We start from the raw sequence: 24,505 nt of genomic DNA on the forward strand, positions 1-24,505 counted from the left end.
GTAAATTACCAATTTTTTTTACTTTTCTGAATAAAGGGGAACTGGAAAAGCAACTCTAGTCTTAGATATGTGTTTTAAGCTTTATAGCAGGATGTGTGGTTTGCAGAGGAAAATGGTATAATGGTAATTTCATTTTCATGCCAAGTTTATGCTTCTCTTTTATGTTATGCATCACACAAATGTTAGCAGCGTACAAAATGTTAGTATGTTTATTTTTTAAATGAAAATATTTGTATACTTTGCCTATAAGATAAAATCCTGCCTTCTCATTATTACTGACATTTTATCTAGTGACTTCACTGAGGTCACAGTTTTCCATTTTCTTGTGTTTTGAGCGCTATATAACTCTGATAAAATGAAATATTTTCTCAGTGACAGAAGTATTTTTCAACCAAATGCACATTTTGAAAATGGTGCAAGAATTTTATCACCTGCAGCAAGGCATAAAAAATACTTTATTCTAAAGTATGGCGTGGAGTTAATCACAAAAGAATTTGTAATATCTTTATGTGAAAGTTTTGAACAGTGTAAGACCTTGTTAGGCTTGATGATATAGGTAAGACTGGAATAGTTTTATTTCAAGTAAGCCACAAATTCAACACAGTGTAGTTGTAATGCAGCGATCTGGGAAACAGTTCTGCAGGGCTTACTGTCTTGACTTTGAGCAACATAAAGATGTGACTTAGATCATTACTTAACCATCAGGGTTAATGAAGGGACAATATTTTGAAATTGGTATCTTCCATAAATAATAAACTAAAAGATAAAAATGAGTTTGGATGCTCTCAAGCATGTATTACTTCAGTTAGCAAGCCCAAATAAGTTATAGATTTTGCAGTCTTGTTATTCTTACTGTGGGTTTTGATGTGAATTCTTTAACTGAAAGCAAACAAAATGTTAACTTGTACGTTAGATGTGGTATAACTGCATTGAATTAATTTCTCTCATCTGAAAATGTCAGCAATTTTGAGCCAACAGATTTATTGCAATTGAGTTAGCAGTACTTGTTGACAATAACAGCTTGCTGCATGTGGCCCATCAGTTGAAGAAAGCTGGATGAACATCATGCACCTAGTTGGCTTGGTTTTAGTGAGCTTGGTTGTTTATTCCTTGGCTCTGATGAATTCAAAGTCTGAAAATCTGGAGTATGCAACAAACAAAGGATTCTGTGTTTCAGAATAAATGAGCCAAACAAACAGTAACTGCCTGCATAATGTGGAAGATGTACACCATCCCCCCCTGCCTCAACTCCTATGGTAGAAATGGTGGACACACTTGGTTCTGAACTATTACTTTTCATAGAATCATAGAATGGTTTGGGTTGGAAGGGATCTCACAGATCATAAAGCTCCAACTCTCCTACCACAGGCAGGGCCACCATCCTCCACATTTAATACTAGACCAGGCTGCCCAGGGCCCCATCCAAGCTGGCTTTGAACACCTCCAAGGATGGGACATCCATAATCTCTTTGGGCAATCTGTTCCAGCACCTCACCACTCTCATAGTAAAGAACTTCCCCTGATCCTAAACCTGAAATCAACCTAAATCTTCCCTCCTTCAACTTAAAACTATTTCCCCTTGTCCTGCTATTATCTGTGACATAGCAATTTTGCCATGACAATGTAGAAAATAAAATATAATTCCAGTTCTGTGTATCTTCTATTTCATAGGTAAAATATAGTTTACCTACAGATTATTGCAAAAACTAAAATCACTTCAAATAATATTTTAATTAGGCTAAAATACAACTATTTAATTATGCTAAAAAGGTAAACTTGATTTTTTTTTCCTCCACAGCTCCCAATTGTGGAATTTCTCAGCTATGTGAAAATGCATTTGTTTAGATTTTCTCATTGATCCAGGGATAAAAATAAAATAAAATAAAGCTTATTTATTTATTTATTTATTTATTTTTAATGAGTGAGAAGGCATGATTTCAAGAAAAGCTGTACTAATAAGCGCACAGACTGAGAGCTGTGCACCTGGCCAGCCTTAAGTTGCTTCATTAAACTGGAATAAATCCTGACTTCAGCTTCAGAAAAGAGAGTAGGATTCATTCAAGGGAGAATTAGTCAAATTCCCTTAGGATATCAAAACAGAACAAAACAAAGAAAGATTTTAATTTGCATATTTATGGACAAAACCACTATTGGATTTATGTAAGGGCAATTTATTCTCAGACCTTATGTTCACTCAGGAATAATGGGTAAGTAGGATTTACCAGCTGTTTTAGTTACAGCCTATATGTGATTACAGGTAGCAGCTGGAGAACAGAGTGTATGAATGTATGTAAATTATCTAGATTCTTTATTTTAAGCATGTGTTGACCATCAGTAGTCTAGTGGAATGAAGATATATGTATCTGAGGTGCTAGAGCTTATTCAAAACAACTAGAAGAATTATCTTTAGTGTATGAAAATTATTTCTATTTTCTACTGCATAAATGCATATGTCTGATCTGACTTTGAAAACAAGAGGAATCGTTAAACTTTCCTGACAAATTCTTCAAGCTAAAATACTCTTACAGGTGAAAATAATGGAGAAATGCATTTTAAAATGAACTCTAGTAAATGTCTAGGGATTGAATAATGAATAAAACAATACTTTTGAAGACTTTTTAATCATTTTGAAGAAATAACAGCATCTGAATGTGTGTTCTGGGCCCAGATGCACTTTTGGGTAGCTTTTTTCTCCTGGTATAACAGCCCAAATTGACCTTATGTAGCTGTGTCAGCTAGTGTCAACATAGTGTTCACAAGTATTGTATGTTTTCTGTTCACAAGTATTGTAAATCATAGAATCAAAAAATCACAGAATTGTGTGGAGTTGGAAAAGACCTTTAAAGGTCAGCCACTCCACCTCCCGTCAGTGAACGGAGATGTGTACAGATAGATCAGGTTGCTCAGAACATTGTAATAAATTCATAGGTAAATTACAGAAAGAGTTTGAAGTGGCTTCTTGAAAGTAGTTTAGCTGTTGAACTACAAAACTTTCATTGCCTATCCTTCCTTGCTTGTCTTTTCCTTCTCTTCTGTCTTTCTAGGTTTCATTAATCTGCCAGTTTTTCATTAGAATTAGTTTCATGCAAGTGCTTCTGTCTCAGACAGATTGATATTATTCTGTTTCTTCTAAAAGCTTTACTTAAAGCCTATGAGAATTGGCTTTAAGTATGTTGCACCATCAGTTACTGCTAACAATAGTTATCCTCTCTCCTAGAAAATTGGATGAATTTGTACCAAATAAATAAAATTATGTAGCTCCCTTTATATTTCTTTGTACAATTTAAATGTATATCTTTTTTTGTGATAGTATTTTGGTTTCAGGTATTGTTTTTACTCAAATCTGTACTTTCTACAACATATGATTTTATTTAATTATAAGGCAGTATCTATTAATAAGCAAGGCTTTGATCTCTTTTATGGTCTGATTTCCTTTATGGGGAATGGTGTTAAACTAAGACAGATGAGATTTAGGTTAGAAATTAGAAGAAAGTTTTTCACACAGAGGGTGGTGACACACTGGAACAGGTATCCCAAGGAGGTTGTGGATGTCCCATCGCTGTAGACATTCTAGGCCAGGCTGGATGTGGCTGTGGGCAGCCTGGTCTGGTAGTTGGTGACCCTGCACATAGCAGGAGGATTGAAACTAGGTTATCATTGTGGTCCTTTTCAACCCAGGCCATTCTATAATTTTATGATTCTATGATATAACCATATAAATTAGGGTACATACTTAGTAATTTTCATGTTGTTGTTGTTGTTGTTGTTGTTGTTGTTGTTGTTGTTGTTTTCCTGCAAAAGACATAACAGGAAAAGAAAGAGTTAAATCCATTTTGTGTCCTCATTTGCTGAAGTGTTCAAGAGACAAAACAAAAACTTTATGAAGTAGTCAAAATTATGTTGACCAAAATTAGTAAAATGAATTTTTATGATTTTTTCATATAAAACTCTTTCCCCTTATATGACTGTGTCTCTTTTTTTAATAAAAGAATAAATAAAATGAAATGGAGATTATTTTGGTGCATGGTAAAAACATTGTCTATAAGTAAATTTACTCACGACTTTTACTTGCTGCTCTAATATTTGCATTAAGACACTATATTGAAATAGCTAATGCTTATGTGCAGCTTATAAATGCAACACATTGGAAGTCTCCTAGTAAATTTATTTGGAAAAAAAGTAATCAAAATAATCATTTATTCATTTTGATCTGTATAAGTAATAAAACTGAAAGCTTGAAATTGTCCTCAAGAGAGGGATAATTGAAAATTTCAAACATATGCATAGCATAACTTATTGTGGAAACTTTCATTCAATTAATTCTCTCTGTGACTGTACTTGAAAAATGAATTTTTGTATCCTAATTTCTTTCTGTTCATCTATTAATTCTAAATGTCTAGATAATAATAGAACATCCAGTGTATTCAGCCATTTTATACAATTATAATCATATATACCTTTTCTTCGTGTATTGTTATGCCAGGACATAAGTACATATATTAAGTATATACATTTTTCTTTTCCAGCAACCATATTTTTCAATGTTATGCACAAATAATTTCAAGGGCATTTGATAAAGAATAATTGAAATGTTTTGTGTTCACTCTTGAAGCATAATTTTTTAATGACCAGAATCACATCTAGAATTGTTTAATTTTTTTTTTAATATGAATAATGCTTTTCAAAAATTAAAATGTAAATAAATGTAAACCTGCAGAGCTTATGAATAATAAAGATGTATCTCAATTAGTGCAGCTCTTATCCTGTTTCAATGACCCAGAGTCATTGCACTTATGGATGATTTTTTGGCTGGCAAGAGGCTGCTATTTACATGTCAGCTTTTATTTGCATCATAATAGAAAGATAAAGTACCCATTCTTTGTAAAGTCTTGTTCAGTTTACCGGCTTGTCAGTCTCTGCTAGAAAAACTGCCATTTCTTATTATATCGTTCCACAGTGCATTCTGGGGTCTTTTCTCTAACTTCCAGGCACTATTTGACAAGGCTGTCTTATAGGTGATTCTGGTAATTTTTGTTTTAATTTGAAAAGCATTGAAAACTGTTGAAGGAATGTGTGTACCTGAGTTTGTTTTATGTTTGTTTAAACCCAGAATATTTCTATGGGTTGCTGATATCTTTAGAAGAATGTGTAAATGACCAAAAAGACTGACAAAACATGTAATATTTAAAATTTGTCACTTCAAATACTTTTTCTGACGTTAGTCTCATGGAACATGCACCATATTGTTGTTGATGATTCCTTGAATAACTGTGCGGAATAGTGTGAAAAATTATCCATATAAAGAATATCATATTTTCATATTTGACAGTATTATACACACTTGAACTTAGTTTTTACAACAGAAAGGTTATACCAAAAGTATATAAAGACTGTATTGTGACAGGCTGGTATTGAGAGTTAGAAAATACACTTTGGTGTGTGGTTAAAAACTATTCAGTGCCCTAAATTTCTGTGTCATTAATTGTACTCTTATGATTTCACAGAAAAAAAAAGAAAAAAAAAGAAAAAAAAAAGGATTAGTCATGGTCTTTTCTGTGGTATAGAGTGCCAGAACAAGAGGCAATGGGCACAAACTAGAAAACAAGAGGTTTTGTCTCAGCATGCATCTTTACTGGCCACACTTCTGGGCTGTGTGGGTGACAGAGTACTTACACAGGTTGCCCAGAGGTTGTAGAGACCTTTCCTTGGAGATCCTTGAAAGCAACCTGGATGTAGTCTTGGGTACCTGCTTTGGGCGTCCCTGCTTCAGCTGGCATTGGACAGGTGGATCCAGAGGTCCTTTCCAACCTCAGCCTGTGATTCTGTGAAATCAGAAGAAAAATACATAACATATGAAACATTATAAAACCCTGTGTAAATCCAACAGTATACTTTTGAGAGAGTACAAACAACAGCAGAGAGAAGCATTTTTTTTTAAATGAAACAGTGTAGTCAGCAGAACTAGGGAGGTGATAATTCTCTGTACTAGGCACTGGTGAGCCCACACGTCGAGTACTGTGTTCAGTGTTGGGCCCCTCCCTACAAGAAAGACACTGAGGCCCTGGTGTGTGTTCAGAGAAGAGCAATGAGCCTGGTGAGGGATCTCATAGTGTTATAAAACACAAGTGTTATGGAAAGTGACTGAGGGAACTGGAATTGTTTAGATTGAAGAAGAATAGGCTCAGGGGAGACCTTATCACTCTCTACTACAACCCAAAAGGAGGTTGTGGTGAGGTGGGGGTCAGCCTCTTCTCTAGCATAACTAGCAATAGGACTAGACAGAATGGCCTCAAGTTGTAATATTAGGAAAAACGTGTTCTCTGAAAGAGTAGTCAGGCATTAAAACAGGCTGTCCAGGCAAATGGTGGAGCCTGTAGGTTTTCAGGAAAAGGGTAGATGTTGCACTGAGGGACGTGGTTTAGTGAGCATGGTGCTGATAGGTTGACGGTTGGACTAAATGATCTTGGAGGGCTTTTCCAACCTTAATGATTCTATGATTCTACAAAAGATTGGGGATGTGATGGAATGAATTTGAAGATTTTTTTAGAGAGGATTTCTGAGAAAGACTGAATGATGAAATATATTCTGAAATGGAGATGATCAAATGAGAGATGGTATTTTATTCTACATCTCTGTAGAATCTGTGTACATCTCTGGATAATGATCAGAAGCTGTGAAAAGGGGAAATCAGACAGGACTAGAAAACAGGAAGAAAAAGGATTAGGATTGCTTCAGCATCTTTTTGTCTGTTTTATGTTTGAATGATAAATATATATATATTAAAAAAAAATTAAAAAATACTGACAGTAAGACTTTTAAGTATAATAACAAATAACCCCATGTATGCAGTAAAGATCCTGGTGTTTCTGAACACCAGTTAACACTCTGAAATTAGTTAATGATTTCATTAATTTGTGATTTATTTTTTTTTTTCCCCACATGGAAGGACAAAAACAGGCTTGTTTTTACAGGGGATTTGATTTATTTTGTTATGACAGCATGTCATGCAACCACCATCTGTTAAAAAACACTTGACAGTTCATTGTGGAAAGCAGAAGGTAAAACTTAGGCCATGTTCAGTGAGGATTGCAGACATCTTGAAAGATGTGCTGAGTTCCAGACATATGACACCTGCTCTATTTCAAGAAGTATTTCTCTGTTCAAATGGTAGTGTGATAGTGATGTGTGAATGTATTGACAGGAGAAAATAGTAGCTGAGAGAAAAATTTTGCAACAATGAATTTCCATCTGGGGGAATCAGAAACTCTGTGCTATGAATAAGGTTTCAGTCAATATTCAGTCAACATTCAGTCTGCATATATATCTGCATTGCACTACAATGCTTTTGTATTTAAAATATTATAGAAAATGCAGTGTTCTCCACCTTGTATTACAGCTGTTATTATAAGGCTTAAGTTTAGTGATGTTTATATGTTCAATAACTATCAAATGGCTTATTTTCATTTTTTGGCGATTTCGTACTCAAAGTTGAACTGCAATTTCACTACAACTACATTTCTGTGCCAAGAAGTTGTAAATACTTACCATGTTTTTTTTTGTTGTTGTTGTTTGTTTGTTTTCCTGAAAAAGTGAAGAATTGCTAGTGTGAAGTTTATTTATTTTAAAGTACATAAGTGTTCAAGTAGGCTGCTTATTTAGCAAGATTGTTTTTTGACTGTAACAGCATTTCAATGCTGACACTTCTTGAGAAACTACAAAATTAAGTTCTCAGATTAAAATGCATGTTTACAAATTTCTAGCTAGTAGAAATTTGTTTTGACAACCCTATTAATGTACACACAAAAAATCTATTAATCCAACTTATATTATGGAAATTACCAAGATTAGGCTCTCCGTTTGGGTGCTTTCAAGATGGCAAATTTAAAGAGGTTTTGTTTCGTTTTGTTTTCAGCTGAACTGTATTTTTTTTCATGCATTTTTAAAGTTATTTATTTATCAGGAAACATTTTTTTTCATGTAAAATAAGTTTCTAATTTTGTCTGAAAATTTATTTTCTGATTATCATAATATTTCATCACCTAGCATAAAGGAAGATTTCTGGGACTATATACAATTACTGTTGTTAAAAAATGTGGACAAATAGATGATTCCTTTTCTCAGCTTTTAAAACATTTTATGTGCCAAAAAAAACCCAAAAACAAACAAACAAAAAAAACCATAAATAAACGTTAAAACATTAACTGTTGCATTTTCTTTAAATAGAAGGTCAAGTCAAACATTTTGGTATTTATAACAGCTTTGGTTGTAGTTATATTTCTGTAGTACTGCAATACATCTTTTTTTTGTTTGTTTTAATCTCTTGGGAAACTTTGGATTTCATATAAGTTAATGGTCCCTGATGCTGCTGAAGATTTTATTACCATTTAATAGTAGATATCATGTTTGTGACTATTCTTTCTGCCATTGTATTCAATTTGAAGCAATGTCACTGTGTAAGAGAACCAGACACATTTTACGTCTTACCTCTCATTTGCCTTTCATCTGTAATCCATTCAAGTTTGTACAGTTTGTTTTATGAAACTAAAATATTCCAACTGTTGTTTGTTTGTTTGTTTTTTAATTTTATTTAGGAAGAACATTTTGCCCTGTCCTTAAACTTTCTCAAAAATCTTTTAAGATGGAAATGTAGTCCTCAGATTTCTATTAGTACTTTTCTTCTGTGGGAGAAACAGAAAGATTAGAGTGTGTAGCAATGTATAAACACATATATGCATATATATGTGTGTATGAACACATATGAAAACATAAGTGTATTCAGGTTTTCTATATATTCAGTGTTGTGTTACATTACATTATATCATCTTCAAAATATTTGTTTGCTACAGTTTGGACTTTAGCTTTTGTGTATTTCTAATTTTGCTTAGTTTTTTTGGACTGCAATCACGCAGTGGTATGTTGCAAATATTTCAGAAAATGACTCCACAAATGCTGTTTTTGCTCTCTGAGAAATGCCATAGATGTTAGGGTATCCATAAAATATGACTGACTACGGAAAATCAATCATTTATTATTCCTCAGAAATAAAGCATGTTTGTGGGTTTTTTTTTGTTTGTTTGTTTCCCCCCCCCAAAAAAAATCATAATGAAATAAAAATAAAATAAACAGTACACCGAATAAATCAATCTTATGGGGCTTCTTTCAGTCAAAATTGATATTGTTTCAGGGAAGAAAATAGAGATATGCATGTGGCTGTAGAAGTTAAAATATGGGAAAGTGAAGAGTCATCTTTTAATCTACATGAATAATTTTTTTTCTTCACTTTTCAGTGACGCAGGGTGGGGATGCAGTTGCATCTGATACATGTCCTGATCCTGGAATTCCTGAAAATGGGAAAAGAGTGGGCTCTGACTTCAGGTAGGCACATTTAGTTTTATATATCACCTAGAGGAAGATATTCATAGCTACAGAATATTCAACCAGAGATATGCATAGTTTCCCAATTTTTTAATGTATTGAGTCTTTGTCAGAATAATTCCAGTCCATTGCAGGTCTTGATTGTTTTTACTTTTTTTTTTCTTCCCTGTTGTTTGTTTTAAAATAATAAATTTTGGATCCTGATATTCTTTTCTATATATGAAAAGACAGAACTCTCTTTGCAGCATAGCAGAGTGTGGTGAGAGAATTGTTTGTTTTCTCACTAATTAAAGATGTTGGAAGTCTTGAGAAACATGGCAAATGTTGTGTCCGATACTTTTTTGTTTGTCTTTTTTGCTGTAACATTCATCTAAAAACGAAGTTGAAGTCAAGTGGACTACTGTAGGGGGAAGAGGAGGGTTTCTCTTTCATTTTCTCTTGGGGGGGGGGAAGACAAAAAGACTTTAACCCACAAGCAAGGCAATTGAACCTCAGGCTCTTGCACAGATTTATAAATCACTCAGAAGGAATGGAAAGGAAAACTTTATAGGAATTAGAAAGAATTTTGCAAAGGTCTTTGTAACTGCAGAAAACGAAGTCAATCAGACATACTGCTCTTCAAAGAAATAGCGTAATGGAAAGGTGAAGAATAATTTTAAAATGTATTTTTGACTATCCTTTCCTACATTTTTCTCTGTTAACCCTCAAATGAAATTGAGGGGTCATGAACAACTAGAATACTGAGAGAATCAGTTATATGCAGTCATAATTTCACTACCAACTTGACCCTGGCTAAATGATTTTTAACAAATAATGAACTGAAATAAGCTTTTCAAAAAATAAGCTGTCCAGAAAAATATTTACTTTATAACTGTTCTGTATATTATGATTCAGATTGGCATATACAGTTGCTGCAAAGGAAACTGTATACTAAAAAGATATAGTATTCATTTCCTCTCCAAATGTCCGCTGTTTTACTAAAACATATGTAAGTTTTACCTTCATATTAACTAATACTTGGTGCATTGATGAGGGAAACGTCAGTTGGTAGATGACTAGGTAAAAATGAGATAGTAAAATACAACCCTCTCTAAGATGTGTTGTGATGTTTGTGCATATTCAGCTGAGCAAAACTTGCATATATACAGTTATTTTAGAGCATATTTTGCTTTAGTATCTGTACTAAGTATATATAACTTTGTCTCCTTTGTTTCAGTGCTCTCCTCAATACGTGAAGTGTACATTTTCAATTATAATTCAATTTACAATTTTACAACTGTTCTGAAATCCTCTAAATAAGTACTTAGTTGAAAGAATAGAAATCAGCATATAGGTTCACTGTTACAAGTGAAGAGAAAAAAAGCAAAGATAAAGATATAATCTCCCAGTCTAAATGTTTAATGCAAAATTAATTTGCACTGGAGGTTAATTCCCACTCCATTAACTATAGACACAAACTAACTATAGCAGGTCAGGAGGGTGAGGAAACCTGAGCACATGATACAACAGGTGGCTCACAGAGCTGGTTTTGCTCACTCTCACAGAATCTGAAAAAACTCATTGCTGTCTTCAAGCTACTTTTCATGAGGGCATAAGGAAGAGAAAGCTGATTCTTCTCAGCGGCACACAGTGACAGGAGCAGAGGCGATAGACACAAGTTGGGACTTCTAGATAAAGGAACTTTTAATTTTTATATATATATATATATATATAATATGTACATATATTTACTATTATGGTGGTCAAACACTGAAGGAAATTACCCAGACAATTTGTAGAATTTCCATCCAGGGAGTCATTCAGAGCTGAGGTGAACAAGGCCCTGAGCATACTGTCCTAACTAAACTTGGCTGGAGTGTATGTCTTTAGACTGGATGCTCACCAGAGGCCTCTTTCAATCTGATTCATTCCATGAATACCTCTGAATCTTGTGCAGATTGTATGTGATTATGACACAGTTTGGACTGAGGAGAATCTCATCTAGTTATGGTCCAAGCCTGTGTCATACAATCATTAAGCAACAACTGCACATGCAGTCTGGCAGGTCTAACAGCGCTGATAAGCTGGAAGATGATAGGAAAGACAAAAGACAACTTCTTTTCTTCTCTAGGCTGTAGCCTGTAATTTGGAAGAGAAAGGGATGTAAATTTATTTTGGTGAAACACATGCAAACATCCAAACTTCATAGAAGAGCTCAACACTTATTATTCATTAAACATTAAACCTAATATTAAAAAGGGAAAGCCCCAAAGAAACTTAAAGCACAAAGTATATTTTAAGATGTCTGAGGCCATTTAATGTCAAAGAACCCCAACAAACATACATAACTGTGTTTTGACATCAACTTCTGATGAATGAATGTGAGTTAACAGATCTTAAGTGGCTGGAATCTACTTAAAGGCATTGCTTACTGAGCTGAGAGAGCAAGGCTATTCCCCTTCTTTCTTTTCTCCATTCAGCCTCTGATAATACTTTCATTTCAATCAATGTATCTCATTCTTTATGAGGACAATTGAGTACATAAAGTATGCAAAATTAACACAAAGGTAATAATATCATTCCACAAATATAAGATATGGTGAATAAAAAGTTAATGTAATTTGATAATTTGCTATTTTTCCATGTTTTTTAGGCCTCCAATTCTGAATGTTATCTGAAACAATAAATTTTGTTTTGCTTCTATACCTTATTTGTTACTTATTATTACTAATTATGCAACAGCAAATGTTTTTCATGTATGATAAACTAATTTTTTTTTAACAGCAATTTAAAAGACATCATCTATTTTAAAGTCTATTTGTCTACATATATTGGTGTCTAAATAGATCATTTTGATGGAATTTAGTTTTTCTTTCTCAGAAATGAAAAATTTATCTCTTCCAGATTTAAGGAAAAATAATAATGTTGCATGCATATCTCCAATGCAGGGAAACAAAACACTGTGGAGTGTAAAAAGTGATGATTTTTTTCTTCTTTTTTTTAAGAGGCAAGTATAGACACCAAAAGGAGATATCGTTCTTGTCAGGAGAATCCAAGCTGTAGATATAAGTCAAAACTAGAACATATGAAAATGCATGTTACTCAAAATATTTGCCAGTCTACTGAAGGACATGTTGTCAGTAGGGCTGATGGAAAGGCAGAGGGTTTCTTTCTAAGTCAGCCTGATACTCAACTGATTCAGTGATTACAAATTTTTTAAAAAGGGTTTCATTCTTTTCACAACAATAACGGCATTCATTCTAAAATAACGAGGCAGAAAAAACTCATTGAAATCCTCTTCCTGCCACGCTTTTACTGAGTTCAGTTCAGGATGTAAAGGAAGTGAGTTTTAATGATTTCAAATAATCCAGTGGATATTTGGATTCATTTTGAGGAAAAAAGTTCCTGAGGATTTAGCAAGATGAATGAGGACATAATAACTGCAATTTTAAAAACTATAAAATCCCATTTTATTTTTGTGGAAGATCTGAAAACACTATTTGATAAAGCAAATTCTAACCTACAAAACACTAATTTTCACCAGTAATGAACAAGAGCCTTTGTGCTGTGCTTGTAAAAATCTGCAGCAGCGACAGTTACCCACTGTTTCACAGCTGCTTATGTTGTTGTCATTGCTAGGAAAATGTTGCCCATACAGTCCATATTTCACTGGTCCAAACAGATGGAAGTCGGAAGGAGCCAAAACCAGATTATACAATGGGTGTGGTAGGAAAGCCCAGCTAAGACTGGCAGTGTGCTCCTCGGTCTAGCACCTGGTATTACTGTGTTGCAAGAAAAAGGTTATCTTCTTCTCTGGCCTGACTGGAAGTTTGAACCTTCATCTTAGTCAGTGTTGCAAGCGTAGAATAATTAAGGTTGGAAAAGAACTCTAACATCATGTAGTTCAACTGTCCACCTACCACCAATACTGCCAACTAAACCATGTGTCTATGCACTACCTCTACTTCTTCCTTAAATTCCTCCAGTGATGGTAACTCCACCAGTTCCCTACGCAACCTGCTCCAATACCTGACCACTCTTTCAGAGAAGAAATTCTTCCTAATATCCAACCTGAACTTCCCCTGGTGCAACTTAAGGCCATTCCCTCTCTTCCTATCTCTAGTTACCTGAGGGAAGAGGCTGACCCCGATCTTGCCAAAGCCTCCTTTTGGGTAGTAGTAAAGAGAAATAAGGTCTTCCCTGAGCCTTTTCTTTTCTAGACTAAACAATCCCAGTATGCTCAATTATTCTCCATGACACTTGTGCTCCTGACCCCAACCATGTTCGTTACCCTTCTCTGGCTGTGCTCTGTGGACTCAGTGTCTTTCTTGTAATGGATTCTTTAAGTAAAATCTTAACCTTTTTTAATAATCCACAAATTTTGCTTTGATACAGTTGAAATTCAAAGTAGAAGAAAAAAATGAGCAAAATGTTTTCTTGTGTACATAGAGAATAAAGCAAAATAAAACATTTGCAGTATCTGCAGATTATCTCAGTGACTACGGAGGTAAGAATGAGAACAAAATTTACAAACATTCATTTTTAACAATTTGAAATTACGTGAATTAATAATTTTCATTGAAATTGCAGAACAAATGTATTGAAATAGTGCTTTAAAAGGTCCCTCTATTTTTTTTTTAAGGGAAACCATCAAACATAATCAGTGAGAGGCTCAGCAATTCAGGGCTTACTTAGGGTATAAGAACTCATATTGTAGACTGTATCAACACATTCTGAGATGCTTATTAGATACATCTGATTTTCTGGAAACAGAAGGTACTCTAGGGACTCAGTTTGCTTAACATTCCTCTTTATCAACCATTCTTTTAAACGTCTAAAATTATATGCCTCTATCTGCATTTTATATGTTATATAAGAAGTTTTTAATAATATATATATTTTATTATTCAGGCCCTAAAGTATCAAGATAAGATAAAAGGTAGAATAAAAATCTTAATCTCGTGCCTTCATGAAATTGTTTTAAATGCATTTTGCATAGAGATGGAAGTTTACAGTATCTTTCATTCTTTACATGGTTTATAATCTGACTGTCTCAATCTCCATTCCGCAGTATTTAGAATTTTCAGAATATTTTTTCAAAACTAAATTTGGTTATTTTATCATACACCATTTTCTTCCGAAGTATCTGTTTTCAGAAAAATCATTATAAGCATAAATCTGATTTCTCACAATAGATGCTTCAAATAGGTTGTTTCTGAGCTGATATTAAAGCAGGTTTAACAGTTAGTGTCTTCATGCAAGGATCCTGTGCAGAACTATCTGTCATTTTAGTAAAACCCATGACTGGTCTTCTATAGCCTAAATTTTAATTAGATTTTTTTTTAATGACATTCAAAAGATTGTACTTGTTAATGCCTATAGCTGGCATTCAAGATTCTCTCCACCTTGACTCTAACACTGAGAAGCTTTTGAATTCCTCATGTTTCTACCATGCTCTTCAAACTGATGATTTGGCTAGATTTTTTGGTTATTTCTAGTACGTTTCAGTCATTATGTTTTATTTTATGTCATTTAGCTTGTGCTCAAACATTTCAAAAGATGATATCCGCTGTATAAAAATATTACATTTTCATATTTCCAGACCTCAGAGAAAATATATGCATGCTCTATAAATAGTAAAACAAATAGAGTCATCATAAGTGTATATATGAAACTAGTAAAATTTTATGTTTCTCTTTATTTCTTATTAATGAATGTTTATCCTTATGCTTGTTAATTTAAGGTATGTATTTGAAATATCTTTTTTTTTCTAAAGATATTCTAAAGATTTCTAAGATTCTAAGATTCTTTAAGAATGTTCTGAAGGAAAGCAGACTATGGCAAATGTAAAAATAACTTTTAGAAAGTTTTTCTAGTCAAAGAATTTAGTGCATTTCATATTAACTACTGAAGGAAGAAGTCAATATGCTCCCCACCCTTGAATTTCTTCCACACCTAAAAGCTCAAGAACCAAATATTAGCAAAATTGTTTTTTAAAGTTTTCCTAGATTTGTAGCATCTCATTCAAATTTTAAAATATAAATAAAAAGAAAGATCCAATTAAAGTTATGTGAAGGAAGTATAGCAGCACCTCATAATAAGCCATCAAATTTATCTTTGGGGTGTCTTCTAGAAAACAGAATACTTGAAGGGTGGAAACAGGCTGAATGCTAGTGAATGAGATTATATTAACTTTTCTCCAGAATACAATTTTAGCTGCTGAGCTTTCTGATTGCTGTCCTGCAATCCCCTGGTGTATAGGACTCAGTGACTCTCTCACAGTGAGAAATCTGTTTTATCAAGACACCTTGATTCACAACGTGAAATAAACAAATAAGAATTTTCAAGAGCAAGAAAGCTGTTAGCAGAATTGGTTGTTTATGGTTGGGAACAAAGAATGTCACAAATAATTGAAATGCTTTGAGGCAGAAAGAAATTTATGGAAGCAAAAAGTTCAGTTCTCTTTTGGAAAGCTCTCTGACACAAAGCAATTAGATCTAGTTTATAAACACTCATAAATATTGGTCAGCATTCTTAAAAAAAAAAAAATCCGTAGAAAAAAAGTTACAATATTTAAAAGTTGCTAGTGTAGCAGCAGTACTACAATCCTAATAAAAGTTAGCTTTTTGCACAGTTTTTAGTAGGACATTTCAGCAAAATAAGGAATTGAATGAAATAAATATTTATTTGTAGTACATATTGACAAATGCTTCTATTTAACTGCTTAGGATGTCAGAAAATGTGAAGCTGAAATTATTTATGGAATAAATCTTATCTGAATGAACACTGATTACATATTTTTGATGCTTACTTTGAAATCATTAATAAAAGCATGCAAATTAATATCACAATTGCATTATATTCCTGATATTATTTCCTAAAACAGTGGACAAAGTGAACATGGTATACTTGTTCTAAATAATTTAGGATAGCTTTTTATGTAGGTAGTAATGATGAAGTAAAATTTCCCATCCTAATTTCTTTGTTTGGACCTGGAAAAACTGTGATATATTTCTTTTGTGTGTGTTTGTTATTTAAAATATATTGTAATTATTTCATTTTTCCTCCCATTTTTTCTTAGGGTGGGTGCAAGTGTGCAGTTTTCCTGTGAAGATAACTATGTGCTGCAAGGTTCTAAGAGCATCACTTGTCAGAGAGTGACAGATACACTGGCTGCCTGGAGTGACCACAGACCAATTTGCCGAGGTAGGAATTATTCTTGGGAATTTTTGCTGAAGTTTGGAAGGGTAATTCTTCATTTCTGTTTAGAAATGCAATGGAATGATGTTTGAAAGAAAGCACAAATTGTATGTGTATATATATATATATATATAATTACACACACATATATAAAATCATATATATCCAAAATTAAATGTCCTTTTATCTTCTTTTTGTCATATAAAACATTCTAAGTAGAACTAGGTCAGTTTAATCAGCTAGGTTTAGGTTACAGTTTTCTAATTGAAGTCCTGAATATGAGAACTTCACAGTCATTTGGTTTTCCTTTTGGTCCCAGATACTAAAGAAGTTTGCCTTTGTCATGGTTTTATGATTTTTGGTTTTCGGTATTCCACATCGTAATATCATGTAGTGCACTGGGACTTAAAGTGTTAATGCTCAAGTTCTGGGTACCTGTCTGGAAAAGAAGAACTACTATATTCCCTAGGGGGCTTTGCAACCAGAGAGAAGATATAGCTCCTGGCAAGGTCACCTGATGTGCTCTTCTTCTCCCTGCTGCTCAACTGGACTGAGCTTCTCACCTCAGTGTTACAGTGAAGCCTATCTACCTTTCGGACATTCTCTCTCTCATTATATTTGATTTATTAGCTTCAATTCTAATTATATTGTATTATAGTGTGGTATTTTGCAATTAGTAAATTAATTTGTTTCTCCTCAGATCGTTGACGCCGTTTTTAATTATTTTGGGGTCCCCTGTTTCCCTTTTCCAGAGGCGCAGATTTAGCAAAATCCCTCCACCCCACTAGTCATGGAACTGGGCTGATCCAGCTCGTAAACCGTTGACAACCTTATGTGTAAATTCTTTTTTCTGTTTTTTTTTTTTTCTGACTTCCAAGTTCTCCACACCCTCACTATTTTGTTAGTAGGGAGGCTTTCTATTTGTTTTTCTAGTTGTGCGTTTCTTTTTTCCTATTTTAATCTATTGTCTGTAATAAAACAGGAAAAAAGGATGCAAATGCTGTCAAAATAATCCAGAAAAGAGGTAATTAGGAATAATAACAGTTATTTTTGTTTGTATGTAACTTTTACTGTTTCTTAGTAGAAATATTAACTTGGATCACACAATTGGAGCGTACATGTTAAGGAAAGTCCTAACCCTGATAATTTGCTTGTTTTATGTTCTCAGCATCAGAAAATTTAGAGATAATTTAGAGATAACTGGCACCACTAATAAAAAAAAACAAAACAAACAAACAAATACGAAATGTTTGATATATTTTATTTGCCGCCATGAAGTAGTATTTCTTGTACTTCACAAAATCTTATGCTGAATGATAGTGCATAATCAATGGATATACAGATGGTATATATACATATCCAGGAGCTTGGCTAATATAATTTATATTGGAGTAATGAGAGAAAGTCACTCACCATATCCTGGGCTCACAAGACAAACTCCAATGGAGCAGATCTCCAGAGAGATCCTTCCCCACTGGCAGTCAGTTCTTAAATGGGTCTAGGAGAGGTGGAGCCAGGCTCCACCCCTTCCTGCAGTACAGGTGATTTGCCTTCACTTGTGCTCCCGTGGCTGACTCATTGCTTGCCTCAGGTGATCAATCAGAGGTTCAGGCTGTGATTCAGCAGCCCCATATAGATAGTTATCAGGACAGCAAATGACTGCAGAAGGAGTAGAGTTGCCCTGAACTTCTTGTTCAAGAATGAAAAAACTATAATATCAGTCACATTAAACTCATGTAATTGTAGACAAGCAAGCAAACAAATAAACACACTAGCAACAACAACAGCAAAGCTTCCACCATATAGAACTTCTGATAGGGCTCATCATTCCTTGGTCAGTCTTCAGATGGGGATTACCTTATGATTCTGCTACAGAAGATACAATAATCTCTGCAAATGTTTGATATGATTTATCTCATAACAAGATCTATTTCATCTGTCTGTAAACTATTTTTTTCATACTCTTTCTTGTTTAAGGGCTGACTGGCACTGGGGAATGATCTCCAGAAAGAAATCCTTCCTCAGTGCAGCTTTCCTCTGTGAACCTAGAAACTTCTGATACAAATAATATTTTTCTTTATAGCACCTTTCTATTGTGTTGGTCCTTCTGTCATCACACCTTTGTTGTAACGCCTTTCCCATTGTATTGATCTGTCCAATTGCTACACATACTTAAATGCAATTAGCTTTTTGCTGTTTTTGTTTGTTGCACAAAGCACAACAAACTGGTTAGTAATACTCAATGATGCTTTAATAGAATTGGTAGAGTTTCCTTTATTTTTGTTATTTTGTATTTATACAAGTTACACTTCCAATATTGTATTAGATCCGGCTCATAATTTCTCCCAGTAGTGAGGTAAGGAAATACACTTTTTCGTAGTGGAGGCAGGCACAGAGAAAGATGAAAAGTAGAATTTTCTGAACTGCTAGGATAGATACATTTATCCATTACCGAGGAAAAAGAATTACCATTTTTTAAGGAATGTAGTCTAAATTACCTCAAATGTTAATACAGGTAAGTTCTGGAATTCAGGTATTTGAAAATATACAGTACCTAACAAAGTATTAGAAATTTCATGTTCTAGCCTGTTACCAAAGTCCTGTAGTGCCAAAAACAAGATAGTTTAATTTTGAAGTGCTCTGGGTTATGTATCTCTGATTGATTTCAATGCTAATGTAAGTTTTCTGTGTTTGTTTTTTTTTTTTTTAATAACTTGTGATATTTGATTTTCTAAATTTTTTAAAAATATTTTAGAAAATCTGTCCTTAATGCTGTTTGGAAAGTAACTTAATTCATAAAGTTTATTTTCAGAATTATTTTGATGAATATGACTCTGAGGAAATATGTCGGTTTATACCATGCTTTATAAAAAGTCTACTGCCCAAAACTATTTTCTATTTCTTCCTAATTTTGTTTGCTCTACTGTAAAGAGCTAAGACACCACAGATTTTCAAGTTGGGGTAAGGATATATTGTTATATAGATCTGCACACTGTCTAGGCTTTCCACAACTGCAGAGAACTTACTAAGGAAAGTATGTGGCACTTTCACATAAATACAATCTACGCAAAAGACTCCCTCCAACCTCCTCTCCTGAGAGAGGTTCAATACTCGCTGTTTGATTCATTCTAAACAGAATATTTATATGTTAATTGAAGTTCATTTACCTAAACTGGGAATAAAGAAATGTGAATTCCTCTATTTATTTATTTATTTATTTATTCTTTGGCAGGACTGAACATCTTCAGATATTATGCTTCAATTTAGTAATTCTTTTGCAGCAAGTTTTAATTAATGATATGACAGTTTTATGAAATTTAGTTTAAATAAAGCAGTTTGTCAAAAATAATCTTATTTGCTGTTTGTTATTTTAGCTAGAACATGTGGTTCTAATTTACGTGGACCAAGTGGAATTATTACATCACCAAATTATCCAGTTCAATATGAAGACAATGCACACTGTGTGTGGGTCATTACAACAATAGATCCAGAAAAGGTATGCTTTTTCTCTGTCTTAATTTAAACTCTAGAATTTTGAAAAAAATAATAATAATAATAATAATAATTCATTAATATCTGTGAAAATGTCCACTTGGAATAATAAGTCACAGTTACAGTTTCCAAATTATATATTTTTAAGTGAAATTCATAAGATCATATTCAAAATCACATATTTCTAAATGAATCAACTGAAGATTTTTCAAGTTGTTTCTTGATACTTATATGTCATTCAATCTAATCATAAAGAGTAGCATATATCTTATTACATTGTCTAGTGTTAACCATTTTACTAACATGCCTAATTTCTTTTTTCAAGCCACTGTTTCCCAAGAATAAGTTCTGAGTATAGGATATAAATAATTATGCATAAAATAGTAGCAATATTTTAATTTAATATTATTATTACATTAGAATGTACCAAGCTATGTATTATGAAAAACAGGCAAAAAATTGGTACAGGGTAGCAGTATTTATTGAACTGTACGTTATATAAACTGTGGAGGCTCAGACTTGTGTAGTAGGTGCATAGTAGGCTAAGATTTGTTATTTTGCATGTTCTACTCATTCTATAAAATATATCTCAATGGATTTATGGTTTTAGTAGAATAGAGTCAGTAAGATTGGTGTGGATAAATTTGTTGCTCTATTTGATAGACTTGAAAAGATACTCTACAGTAGTATTCTGTGGACAGGTTGGTAGTTCATCCATATGGTGTAGGAAGAGCACACGAGTGATAATTCTTATGTTACATTTGAAATGAAGAGGAATTAATAAAAGGTTTGATGCTTTCACTGAGAAAGAAGTCCATACAATTTAATCTAGTTTTGTAGAAGCTAGGAAAAAGCTAATGGAGAAGTTGATTTTTACAACAGTGGGAAACAATATGTGAAGCTTCAGGACTTTTATTATCAAACTGTTTATCAGATATGATGGGTAATAGGGAATGAAGTGTCTGTTATTAGTCTTGGTTTGTGTAGCAATGAAACAGGAAAAAAATTTTCCTCACTCTATGCAGCTCTTGCATTTATTGGCTTTAGAATCATGAATGGGAATGTGAAATCTTTGAATCAGACATGTTGAAGACATACAGCATTCTTAATTTTTTTTCACATGGCCTCTACATCACCTTTATCAATATGGATCAAATCCGGTACTGAGATTTCTATCCCCAAATAACTAAATACAAAGTTAGCATATGTCTCTTAGGATAAAAGATAGGAAGGAAAGTGCTTTTACTTCATAGTTAATTTGACTCAAATGAAATTTATTTTTCTTCTGAGAGAAGTTGGGCAGATTTTAATCCCTGACTTTTGTGGGAGTTACAAATGACAGACTTCTTGAAAAGTGAACTATGTACTGAAGACTTGATTTTGAACTTAAACTGAGGAGCCAACTATTTTGCCCTTTAGACTTGAAAATACGATACTGCTTAGTATCCATACTTCACTTTTCACTCTGTTTTCCAAGAGTGTAGGCAGATTGTAACATTTTATTGTGTATTTAAAATTACTTTTGGCTTACTCTAGGAATGAATTAATCTTTTCCTCTAGTTAGTTTATATATCGCATTTTACAAGATAAGATAGTATTTCCTTTTAGCGTTACATTTAATGTAGTGCAAAGAATGTAACTTATTTGAGGTGTACTTCCACAAAAGAGTAAAACATAATATACTGACATATTTTAATACATATTTTAAAATTAATTCATTACATTTTACAAATGTCACATTTTGTTGCTGGTTATTGTTAACTGAAAATTAAAACTGATTTTCTACTTCCTGTGAGGACAGTAGTATGATTACAGGTTTTTAACCAACCATGTGAAAATCATTATTAGCTAGATATTTTTCTAACAAAATTTTAAGTTGTTTCATTCTTTTCCTGTTCAAAAGCATTTCTGTTAATGCTCTGCTTATTTTGAAGACTTGATTTTTTTTCCTTCCTTACACTTTGTTTCCTTTGGGTCTCGCTGTAGCAACTGCTCTTAGCATCTTACTAAGCCATTTATTAGAGCTGTAATATTTGCAAATACGACTTTGTGGTATTCTTCTCACTCTTTGAAAAGTACATGCTGTAAGTTATACGGATTATTAGTAACTCTACATTGTTTTAATTATTCTATGATTATGCAATTTATCAACTTTTAGAAACAGTTTCTTTGGAATTTTCTTCTGAGGTCTTACTGATCTGTTACCATAATATTTCTCTTGCTATTAGTATAGTGTTTTCAGTATGTTGTAAGCATAATTCTGTTTCTTATTGTTTCAGTTCGTTCTCCAGGCTGTGCATTTTGTTTATTGTTTTGTTTCTGTAACACTTACTGTCTTGGATCTCCTGCTGCTTTCTGTATTCGGTGATAATATTTCTAGATGTAATGGCTCTGATTTTCAGCTGTAGTGTCTATAAGATGTTAAAGTTCTGTGGTCTTTTTCAGCAAGGATTCATAGTTTAATATAGTATTTTTCTGACTGGGGATACGTAATGAAAGCACAAATTTTTTTTATGCTCTTTTTTGTCTTTTAAAACGTATTAAAACTTCTTTTTTGTCATACTTAAATATGCACAGTTGTTGGTGCCACTGCAAGTCATACCAGTAGAAAACGTGTCATAATGATATTATTTCTTATTTCTAGGATGTTTTTCAAAGAGTTATTACTATTTCCTCAAGAAGTTATTACTATTTCTTTTTTTTTTTTTTTTAGTGTTTCTGCCTTATATTTGTATGGTAGACTTACACCACAGACATAGGAAAGGATTATTTTGAAGAGGACTGACAGATAGAATTAAGTTGGCTTGATATAATCTAACTGCAATTCCTTTTAAATTATTAACTAGATTTTTCTAGAAAGTGCATTGATGAAAGGATGACATTTGTCTGACTTAGTTATATCACTGCTCATCCTGTGCTACTAACACATTTGAGCTTATAGCAGTTTGATTTTTTTTTTTTTACATTAGTAGGATTTTATGGAGGATTATAATACATTGTATTAATTTAGCATGAATATAAATGAAATGAAATTGCTACAGTGTATGCATATGTATGTTCTGCACAGCCTTTTCTTGTCAAAAATAATACCTTTACATTTAGTTTTCCATTTAGAAAATTATTTTAGATGCATCTTAAGTTTCAGTTAAAGACAGCTAAGATTCCCAGAATTGTTAGGAAGCTAAGGCTCAGAATCTCAAATACTTTACAACTCTTGCAATATAGATCAGTGGCCTTTCTTGCAATAAAACACGAATATAATCTTCATTAGGATGGAACATGGTAATCCTGATTTTTTTTTCTCTCCAAAATAAAAAACATATGTCATAATTTCAGAATTTCCTCATATTTTATAAATAGTACTACTTAAATATTCGTTACTGCAGTCTCATCAAATAATACTATCCCTCAGATTTATCATAGATTCTGTAGAAATTATTTGTATAGACCTGGTGCAGCTCACATTTACTGCACAAGGAGACAAGTGCTACAGACTAATTTATGCACGTATAGTACTGTGTTACTTCACAGTAGCACATTCATTTATTATGCAAATGTCAATTATGCAAATTGTCAAAATCCCTTGTGCATGATGCTCACTGATCTTTTCCTGAGTACAGTTTATTCTGAGAAAATGCCAGCTGACCATTTACAGGTAAATAATAGGGTTTTCCTAAGAGAGTCAAAGACTGTATAGTCAAGTATACATGTAGAAAAAATAATCAGATTTTTTTAAAGTATAGTAGTATTTTCTGAAAATTATTATGATACTTTTCAGTCTTTTTTTTTTCAGTGATACTAGATGTGGTATTTGGCATCAAATTTGGCTGCAGATAGAAGCTTCCTGGTATTCATATAGTAAATTACTGCCAGGATTTCATTTAATTAACCCACCATGGCATATTACTAAATAAGAGTTTCATATTACAAGACATTGGGGAGAACAGTAAATGGAGGACCAAATCATCACATGTATGTTAAGATGCACAGATATTAAGTTTGTTATAACCACTCACAAGGAGCTCTCTGGGTCTCTGTGCTGCAGGAACTGACACAGCTACCCAGATAGAGCTTCTGAGGGAATGTGTGGCAATTGAAGTCTCGGGCTGCAGGCTAAGACCAAGTTTTCTGTCAGTGTTTGGTGGCAGCAGTGAGCACACCTGTGGGAAGTACATTTGGGTAAAAGAACTGCTCAACCTGGGGACAGAGATTCAGGAACAGATGGGCAGGCTGAGGAGCATCAGGGAGTTTGAGAAGGGGGAACCAGGCTGAAGAAGGGAACCTAAGAGACAGAGAGGAATGGAAGCGGGTTTTATCCTAGATTTGCAGGCAAACGCCTTCTCTTCCTGCCTCACCTCACCTTCCCAGGTGCCCATATTCACAGACATGAGGGTTTAGAACTTAATGGACAGGCAAATGATGATGTCAATAATGGTCCACCTAGATTGTAGGGGTACCT

At 33.4% G+C, this 24,505-nt stretch overlaps 1 protein-coding gene across 1 annotated transcript in view; it reads left to right on the top strand.

The window, feature by feature from the left end:
* Positions 1-24,505, top strand: part of CSMD1 (CUB and Sushi multiple domains 1) — a 1,002,456-nt gene that overhangs the window by 699,786 nt on the left and 278,165 nt on the right. Inside the window, exons 8-10 of the mRNA XM_085217921.1 lie at positions 9,288-9,375; positions 16,436-16,560; positions 19,929-20,050. Coding sequence (XP_085074047.1) covers positions 9,288-9,375; positions 16,436-16,560; positions 19,929-20,050 — 335 coding nt within the window. The remainder of the gene's footprint in view (positions 1-9,287; positions 9,376-16,435; positions 16,561-19,928; positions 20,051-24,505) is intronic.

Source organism: Meleagris gallopavo, chromosome 2, assembly GCF_905368555.1.
Source record: "Meleagris gallopavo chromosome 2, MGAL_WU_HG_1.1, whole genome shotgun sequence".
NCBI lineage: Eukaryota > Metazoa > Chordata > Aves > Galliformes > Phasianidae > Meleagris > Meleagris gallopavo.